This window comes from Tachysurus fulvidraco, chromosome 25 (genome assembly GCF_022655615.1).
Source record: "Tachysurus fulvidraco isolate hzauxx_2018 chromosome 25, HZAU_PFXX_2.0, whole genome shotgun sequence".
Lineage (NCBI taxonomy): Eukaryota > Metazoa > Chordata > Actinopteri > Siluriformes > Bagridae > Tachysurus > Tachysurus fulvidraco.
Window position 1 is genome coordinate 15,142,763 of NC_062542.1, and position 10,576 is coordinate 15,153,338.

A 10,576-nucleotide genomic window follows, 5' to 3' on the forward strand; every position below is an offset into this window, starting at 1 on the left:
TCATATGAATTATTTCACACCTCACTATGAATGACTTTTATTGAAAAAATCTACTCAAATTATGTTGTTTAATACTTTTCTGAATTTAATTCCATACAAAAATGTCCATATTTATGTGTCGTATAGAGCAATACAGAGCAATTTGACTTATATAGTTGTATGTATAGATGAAGGAGTGTCAGGTGACTAGAAATCCGACTCTTTTTTTAGGAATTTCACACAGTGGTAATGACAACCTACACTTCATATCCTGTCATGGGTAATAATGTTGGGTCTAAAAATGCAGCACATGCTTAATGGCATATGAGTTAAATCGCTGAAGGAAAAAAAAAAGTTTAATTCATTTCTGTTTATTCACTTTATTTCAATAATTATTTCAAATAAAATGCACGTAAACGTATCAGGTGCATTTTACTATATATAGTCAGTAAGTAGTAATAGAGTAATAAATTATACATGGTTCTTACATTGTTTAAATGCATAATAAAATTAGTTCAGTTAATATTCTGTGTTGAAGTTCTCAGGAAAATATAAAGGCTACGTCTGCCCTCTAGTGGCGAAAAAGTAGACCGCAGGCTGCCTATCCCCAGATATACAGTTATAAATTTAGATATAATTTCGTTCCTTTGGACTGATTTATAAGAACATATCGGCATAGATAGGTCAACATATTACCTTTAAAAATATATAATATTTTGCACTACGCAATTTGTACCTAATTATGTAAGTGTGGTTTTAAATGGTCTTCTCTGGAAAAAAAGTGCAATGTAGTATTCAAACACCTAGAAAAATAAATAGGTTGAGACTAGTTTACCTGAAAAAAAAAACCCAACACCACACATTTTCCCTTATCATTGTTTGATTTCTAAAAATTAGATGATTATGCAGTCAGTCTAGTCCGCAAGCTCATATTCAAATAATGGCAGTGGTTGTGGATGATGTGTGAGCCATAATATCATCATACATATTAAATACGTGTATATTTAGAATATTAGAGGTAATATTTAAAGCTGCAAATGGTATCCTTTGACCTAACCTCAGTAACCAAAAGGAATTCTTTTTGTTTTTATATTTAATTTTTTTTATTTGATTAATATTTTTATGCTGTAGTTCATTCAAATTTCTTTCTGTCTAGGGGTTTGTTTTATATAAACACAAAGAAGATAACAAAAAAGTTAAAAGAACATTTCAAGGTTTGTGGGAATCTTATTTGTGGGAAATTTATATAAAACTTTATACTTTACCAAAATATAAAATACAATATTCATGACATATTCAACCTCTTTATTCCTGCCCTGAAATGTCCAGCTTAGTTTAGCTGCAGCTACCAAAACACAGGCCCAGGCATTGAAACTGATGGACCACAGATACCAGATAAATAAATAAAAAAAAACACAATTAGAACATTTCAGACAAATATTGATCAGTTTAGTGAAGTTAGAAAAGAACTCATCAGATGGAAAATATGGTCTCCTGGTATGAACAGTTTGGCTTGTGTTTTGGCAACAGGTTGCTGGTTTGACCTTTCAGCAGGAGGGAAATCTGCACATTGTTTTACGACAAAGAATTTAAGCTTTACGTGGTTATGTGTTTAAATAATTAGTCGTCTCAAGTGGAGTACTTTTTAATGTAGGGTGAATATTGGTCAAGTGGGACACTTAAGCTCGATCCTCTGTATCTTCGTCTGTATTTGCTTCAGTGATGGGTTGAGCTGATGCTTTATGGATTAAAGAGGTTTTTTCAGTGTAAATTTCAAGTTTTCCAAAAAAGTATCACACCTAGATTGTATAAGAAGATATATATGTACATATACACATATACAGTATGCATATATATTACAAGCCAAATAAATACAATAAAATATGTTCATTAGATGATTAGCCTCTGTATTTCCTTTTATTTAAAGACAACAGGTAAAGTACTGTAACAGCATCTGACCTAACAGATCTTAAAAAGAGGCTGTAAGCAGCACTACTGTGGGTTTGTAGTGGTCTGTGTGTGTATATATATATATATCCACGCACGCACATACACACACACACACACACACACGCACGCACGCACGCACACACACACACACACACAAACATATATATAAAGGTGTGCTATGAAGTGACAAGGGGAGGAAAACGTGCTATTTTAAACGTATCCCACTTTAACAGTGTTCACCCTCCTCTCCACTAAATCTGGACCATGCACTGGTGATGACGTCGCCTATAGCTTTAATGTACAAACTTACAAAGTTTTTGAGTTCAAGAGTCTTTTTAAACAGGATCCTGAATGTCAGCACTGCTTCAGTGCCTTATGCGGGGTCTCGCGGAACGGAAGGCGCGGTGTGTGACGGTGAAGGTGAAAGCGGTGCCGCCTGCGTGCTACACGCATCGTCTCTGTGGTCGCCGGAGGTAACGGAGGAGTCTTGCTCGGGGTCCGTGCCGCGTGCCCTCCGCTTGTCCTCCTCCTTCTTCCACTTCATGCGCCGGTTCTGGAACCAGATCTTGATGTGGCGCTCGGTGAGGCTGAGCGTGAGCGCGAGCTCCACGCGCCGAGGCCTCGAGATGTACTTGTTGAAAAGGAACTCCTTTTCCAGCTCGAGCAGCTGCGCGCGCGTGTAGGCCGTGCGCGTTCGCTTGCTCTCCTCGGGCTCCGCCGTGTACGGACCTGCACGAGACGCACGAGGATTGACAGTTTTAGTCTTGAATATAAAAGACACATAAGACATCTTCTGCTTGTTCTTTTTGCCTTGCAATTGAGTTACAAATAAAACCTACATGTATTTGTTTTTTTACCCAAACATTTAAAACTAACACTTTTAACACTTAACACTTAACTCCAGAGGAAGTTCCCTTATCTTTAGTACCTGAACCTTGTATATACCTGAACTATAATAAATGTATATTGTAAGTCTTGTGTAAAATAGCAAAACAGGAAATGTTCAGCTGTGTGTGTGTGTGTGTGTGTGTGTGTGTGTGTGTGTGTGTGTGTGTGTGTGTGTGTGTGTGTGTGAAAGTCTATTTATTTATTAAAGCTGTTTATTCCTATCTTTTCCCCCCACAGAATACAAACAATTTACATCATATTAAACATGTTTCACAGTTATATTTTAATATTCATAAATAAAATAGATTTAGGATTTATTGGCTATTAACCTCACTTCATTTGAGTGATTTTAGACACAGTGAATACTTTTAATATTGAATATTTATTCAGGTTGCAATAATCTAATCGTTATTAAGCTATAATAACGTAAATAAATATTCATAATGGCTTTACTGAGCGTCCAGACTACTGATACATTATTAAACATAAATTTAAAACTTTTGACTACACTGTATGGCGTAAGTCTAAGCTCTACGTGGAAAAAACAGAATTTGGATGAAATTTTATCATCCAGTGACCAGTTATGCTCTGATAAATTCTTGCTTTTCTTATATAAAGTACATGTTTATATCTGATATTAAATAATCTAAAACAAAGTGTAATTTACACTCTTAAAGCAGTTACACTCTTAAATCTCTAAAATCTTTGTAGACAATGTATTTTAATGTAAGAACATCCTTGTATGATGCAGTTCCTTGGGATAATAATTCTATAATTATCTAATAGTAGTAAATACAGGATAAGCTTGAGCTCCTAATAAAGTGTTATGTGGATATCAATATATTTGGATCGAAAATTGCTTTTTTAGTTTTAAGGCCAATTTTTAATTTAAACATTTTTTAAATAAGGAAAGTTTCACTCCTAATGCATACTATTTTTGTTTTACAAGGCCAATCTGAACGCCAGTGTTTATACATACAGGCATATATTCAAGTAAAGTTACTAGATTTTGGCTCTACCCAGTTTTAGCTTTACCATTTACCTTTTGGTGACGTTTAAACAACTGTATAAAATGACATTAGCAAGACCACAATGACGAGAAAATCAGGGATGAGAATGATACAAAGAGCTAAAAAAAAAAGTACATGAACAAAAATACTATGTGCTAGTAAAGTTACCATGAAAGGGCCAGTGCCAGGGGAATAATGAATACAAAGAACATGTCAAACCACTGCTGAACTATCCAACGTTGACGCTTTTGAGTCTAATGTGTGTAAATTAATGATGTTAGATAATTATTATGAGCATTTCACAAAGGCTATAAAAAATCAAGTCACATACTCATGGGAAAACCAAGCCAAGTTATTTTGAATCACATTTAAAGCTTAAGAATGTAACACAAAAACCATAAATAGAAATCCTTGGGTTAAAGATTGTTGGGCAAAGTACAACCATTACCTGTCCATTGTCCTTTCCAAGCATGTGTGTGAGATTTTGTCGATTTCATCCAAGGGAAAGGAAGATGGCATCTGTTTCGTTCTGAGCACAGGTCCAGAGAGTCTCCATAACCCGTGAAAGTTTGAAGAGGGAGCTGTTGGACTTGCGAGTGGTGCAGGTGAGGCACTGGCAGGTCTTCTCGTCCTGGTACATAAGTCGTGATATCAGGAAGATGGCTGAGTTGGTCCTGGGTGCCTACGGTAGGAGAAGCATAAACGGATTGGTTCTGCCTGGTCATGTAAAGGCACGGTGGCGGGCTTGGGCTGTACTCCTCATTGTGTTGCCTCTGATAGGCACAGGAGTCCTTGTAAAGTTGACTAGCTGAGTAGAAATGTTCTTCCCGATTCATGCCTGTGGAGTACAGTGTGGGAACAGCGTGCTGTCCCTGTGCGTGAGACTCCTCTGCTGTACCAGCACCACTGGCGCCACTTTAGGGCCTCCAGTAGGTGTGTCACTGGCACCATGTGACCCTGCTTCACCCTAGCCATTGGTGACACTGTTTACACAAAGAGCCGACAACAAGTTTTCATTCGCGTCTCCTTCAGGGCTCGCCAATAATTGAACAGGACCGGCCGTGTTCAGATCAATGGCTTTAACAAACATCTCTGTTTGCCCATGACTTATCAAGGCTACACCTGCAGTTGTCTAGGGCGAGTGAAGAGACACAAAGTGAGAGACAGAGAAAGACTCTTGCATCTGCTGTATGTACTGCTGAGACGCTAATGTCCTGAGCAGCTTCAGCAACAGCTACTAAATTTCTACAAAATTGGATGTTGTATAGGATGAACTGTCTCTTATTGCAAAAAAAAAGACTGTTATCATTCAATCTCAATTACTTTATGAAGAGACAATGGATGAAGGCAAGAAATAGATGTGTCACAGATGTACAAGAAGTAAACCAGAAAATAAACCAGAGTTTGCACACTGAGAAGTTCTAAAATAGAGTTTTTGATGCTTTTTTTTGTTGTTGTTTTGAGAAATTCAAACCGAGGTAAGAGAAGAGAAAAATCAAGCCATGAGTCACGGCAACACCTGAGATGTATAAAATGTCACATCAAATGGCCCATTTAACTTTAGCTCTCATGTGCTGCCTGTTATGGACACCAGCAACAATCACTAGAACACATTTTCCTCTCTACCTGTTGCCCCACATCCCTCTGAGTTTACCTACCATTAGGCACGCCTTCTGTCGGTCCATTAAACTAAAGCCCTCGTGGTTAAATAAAACCAAGATGTTCGAAGTAAACCAATTATCATAGAGTGTGACAAAGTTCTCAATTAGCACCGAAATGGGACGGACACTGAGCAACCACACATCTCCAGCACACAGAGAGAAACACTGGCCTGCTCAGTTTGGTGTTATTTTTTTCCTCTTGTGAGTCACCCAGTTTAATCTGGTTCAAGGCTTGTTAATGAATTGGAAGCAGGGGAAACACCAAAACATGTTCTGCAGGATTAGGACAAGATGCTTGACATAGAAAAAAAAACCTTAAAGAATAATGATATACATTTATCATTGTACAAACCAAAATAATTACAATATCCAAAAACTAATCATGAACAAATGATAAATTCTATGTTATAGTACTTAATCATTGTTATAGTCTACATAATTCACTGTAAAAGGGTCGTATTTTCTTGATGGCTAGAAACATGTATGAATTAGGGTATTCTAGTTGATAACAAGCTACAGAAATCACAGCAGCATTTGGGTAGCTGGCTACATTTTCAGGCAGGGTGTTCAGTTCAGCGAAGCTCACTTGGTTAGTTAACCTAACTGGTCAAAAACACATTCCTCAGATATAGAACATGTTCAGATTAGCTGTATCAATAGTATTAAAGAAAAAGCTCTTTAGCCTTTAGTACTGCAGCAAAACTTACAAACTGAGCTATTTTTTTAACACTATAATAAATCACTGATTCAGCCACTTTATGCTTATTGCCTAAAATTGGTTTCTTTAGTTTAACAATGGAGCTACAAGGCTAATTTTGTTAAAAGCACTGTAAGTTTATAGGGACTAGCAATAAAGCAATAAAACAACACAATAGAATTATTACAAACTTGTCGAGTCATTTCAAAAAGTGAAAATCATCACATGTATATAGTTTCTTACACCGAAACCGTTCTATTATCTCTAACAGGACATAGCAAAACTAGCCTACACTGCTTAGCTAATGGCCACTATTTTGGGTCACTATTTTTCTTCAATTTCTATTTTTATTATATTAAATATATGGTATTTTGTAGAACTGTCTATTTATAAATGGTATTATTTAGAAAAACTGTCTGGAAGCAGTAATGATTTTAGCATCTAGTTTGCACAATGCTAACTCATTTGTTTTAATTGTTAGCTATGCTAGCCTTTAGTGATAACAAAAGTCAGAACTTGGACTCACAGAATTCAAACTATCAGACTGTCATTGGGGTCGATTTGGACCGTTAATTTGCAATTTTTTTAACCTAGGAAAGTGCATATGATGTACTCTTAATCAGATTTTAGTGTACAAAAAGGTACTTTTTAATGTTGAATAATACAAACAAATCGACAAAAGATGTATAATTAATAGTATGACATCAGTGACAAACAATAATACATTTTGGAACATTTATCGAGTGACACTTTTTCCCACTTAACCACTAAACACTCTATCCACTAAGACTTCTCCTTATGTGTTTATAATTCGACTGTATACAGTGGGCTCTGAGAGTGCTAGTGAAAATGCTTCTGTCTTATACTCCTTATCAATTTAACACAAAGCGTTTTCATTAGAAATTATATCTTGACCAATATCTTGAATAGACTCATAGACATATTTACATCAATTTTTCAGTAGTCGGACATCCCCTTTTTGCTTTAATGGCAGAAACCCGATGATCCGTGTTACATCAAATCCATCTGTGTGCTCTTTGAAAACATGCTTCAACAGAAGAGATTAGGCATGTGGAAAATCTGACCTTTTGTTCAAAGCATTTAACCATGGCCTGTATGACAGATTCACCTTTATTTACAAATATGAACCTAGAAATTGTTCATTTGGCTTTACAGTTTTCAGAATTAAAAATTGGCTGAAATATATACATTACATTTTCACTATGGTCTCAGATTTTTGTACAACGCACTATTTTATGAAAGTTGAATTAAATACATATCTATGTGACAGTATAATAGACTTCCTGCCATGTAGGATGCAGTCCATTTCTATTTTGACTCGTAAGAACTACAAGAGAAAAACAGAGCAAAACCAAACAATAAAAGTTTGCTTTAGCCTGTCTGTGGTTCTCCACTACTCAGAACATCTGTGATACAATGCTGTGTTTGTCTGCACCTCTTCAAACGCTATAATGGCACTTTTTCGTATCTAAAACTGGGCTCTCCATGTTGCGCCATAAAAGTACGAGCAAACTCATTCCTCTCACACCAGCCGCATGCAGTACAGCTTAATGGTGTTTATATATGACTTTCGTTTGAAAGGGAAGGAAATAGTTATCCGTGGTGATTACGGCAATGCTGCAAGCGCACAATGAGGTTTATGAAGCGTGAGAGAGACTGCAAGGTTTGATGGCACATCTACGGACGTTATAAGAGCCTTAATGGTCTTAAGTGATATGGAGTGGAGCGTTGCCCAGTCAGCAATGAAAATACAAAATTTTAAAAAGCACTGCTAGGTGAGCTCAGGTGGTGATTAAAAAAGCTTTTATGGAAAAAAAGAAAATGATAGAAACCATGAAACCGTTTACAGTATGGTGGGTTACAGGACATTCGGTAATGTGGCACGTGCAAGTCACAAGCAGATACACGATGAGTTTTTTCTCTGCAAGCTTCAATTTAATAATAGTGAAATAACAATAATTTAGTTTTTAAAAAGTTGACCTTTATATTGAACCCTGACTGTAGCATTATGTATTTTCTGTATTTTCCAGAAAAATAAAATCGGTATACTTGTGCCTGTAGTAACTCTCCTTTAGCTAGAAAGCTACATTATAAGTGTGTTTACAGCTTAACTTTAAAAATCATTACGTAATTGATTTTTTTTTTTAAACCAGTTGAAACATTCTGTACATTCCAAGAGATTGTATAGCTATAGTCTATGACTCCGATATAAATATCACATGATGATAATTAAAGTGTGATAAAGTTTACTGTGTCCAAAAGAGTTAGGGTTAAGTCATATTATGTTACACAAAACAATCAATATAAATCTAACTATTCGTGAAGATGTGATGTTTGCACTTTGGAAAGGAATTGCACGAAACTACCAGACAAATCATCTACAATAAATACGTGTCTTTGTTTGTTGTTGTTTATACTTGTGGAAGTTAGTGGAATTGTCTTTAGGACTTTATGTTAGCCTGCTAGCAAACAAAACATGCTAGCGAACGTTATTTAAGCGGGGAAATATGGCTTGCGTCGGCATCCTGTAATAAATCAGACACATTTTTAACAGAAATTTAAATTCTTGATGTATGATGTTAGTTCATTTTCGACTGCTACAGTATGATTGATGCTAATTCTAGCTATTTACAAATAAGAAATGTTCACGTCTTCTCTGTAACCTTATCTCTGATTATCAGATGGCACTGGAGGTCATTCTAATCACTCATGATTTCAAAATTAGTTTATTATTAAGTTTTAGTCAAATAAGACTACATTTGGGGGTTTTTTTTTGTTTTGTTTTTTTTTGGTTTTTTTGTAGAGACTGAAGGTTCATTTGTGCTGATATGAAAGAAAGCTGCTCACACACAGTCATCATTACAATTTGCTTGTCTACAGTCAGCAATGTTGTCATTTTCCCCAAAAATCTAGGTTAAAAAAACCCATCTCAACACTCAGGGTCAACATGGATAAAACAACTCATTTCTAAATGTTGTGTTACTCTTAACCATGTCATTTATTACAGAGTGTATTTTAGAGATATAATAAATAAAATGCTTTTGTTTTTGTTGATTTGGTCATTTTCTGGGCAAATGATAAAGTACAGAATTGAATCATCAGAATATTTTATTAATCCCCAGGGGAAAATTGGGAATATATTGTGTTCTTTTTCTGATCTCCCTTGCAGAATAGGCATTTTAAAAAAACAATAGCAAATGAAATCATGTTTTATCAACGTTATATAAATCAAGAAAATCACAGGTATATGTTTAACACTTTATTTATTGTTAGTGAAATCCTTTCTGAAAAAAACTAAAGATCAGTGCAACAAATCACTGATCCAGGGTGTTGAGCTGTATATTTTATTTTAACAGATATGTCTAGTAAAAATGTTGGCAAAAAAACCCTGTAATGAATCTGTTACTTCTACTACTATTACTACTACTACGACTACTACTACTACTACTACTAATAATAATAATAATCAGCTCAGAAAGAATGCAAAGAGGTTGCAGGTGGTTTGAAAGGCAATATTAAGTTAAAAAAAAGTTTTTAAAGTATATTTATGTAACATTGAAAAATAGAGGCTACTGTTACTTCGAATAATGCAACGTCTGTTTTTTTTTAATGGTGGAAAACTTTTTTTTTGCTACCTGCTTTTCAAGACAATAAGAAGTGTGGGAGGCTGGCACATGAACACATACATACCTAATCCATGTCAGAGCAAGGCGATAAAACATGCTTACCCAGTGGCGACAAAGGAAAGCCTGCGCAAACAGTGTTGAACCAGGAGTAACGCAAAAGGAATGATAATGACATTTCGATTGAATTCAAAGTCGTCCATGGAAGAAACATAACCACATCATAAATCACATGGTTTGACAGAGGGTGCAAAATTTGTAAAGAGCACAGCAAATAAAAAATGAGTGAACTGGAGGAGGATCGGCGTGGTCGTCTGTTTGTTGACAAAAGTGTCCCGTTTAAAACTTACCATTTTCTCAAGAGCCTCTAATGATTAATTTGTGATTTGAAATTAATCGTGTGTTGAGTGTAACTGGATTACAGTAATTCGAATTATAGACGAGCAAATTAGGTTTAAAGCTGTTAGTTTGGCAGGGCTTGAGATTTAAACCAACACCATTCTGGTCTCCAGTCTGGTCCTGAGTTCTGCCTTATTATATACAGTAGAGGCATTTTGATGATAATTATTTGTGAATTATTGTTAACGTCAACATCCAGTGTGTTGCGGTTCATTCTTAAGACATATAACATCCAATTTAACAAAATCCGTTCTTCATATACTTCAAGATTGTGTGGTATATTGTGACACAGGTGTATTATAGACGATATGAATAAAATTAATAAAAATATTATATCCCACAAAAACA

At 35.5% G+C, this 10,576-nt stretch overlaps 1 protein-coding gene across 1 annotated transcript; it reads right to left on the reverse strand.

The window, feature by feature from the left end:
• Positions 1-124: 124 nt before the first annotated feature.
• On the reverse strand, positions 125-4,985 carry pdx1 (pancreatic and duodenal homeobox 1). Its single transcript, XM_027175168.2, has 2 exons — positions 4,276-4,985; positions 125-2,658 (listed from the first exon to the last, which is right to left on the reverse strand). The coding sequence occupies exons 1-2, from the start codon at positions 4,661-4,663 to the stop codon at positions 2,303-2,305; spliced, it is 744 nt and encodes a 247-aa protein (XP_027030969.1). The 5' UTR covers positions 4,664-4,985; the 3' UTR covers positions 125-2,302.
• Between the last annotated feature and the right edge of the window lie 5,591 nt (positions 4,986-10,576).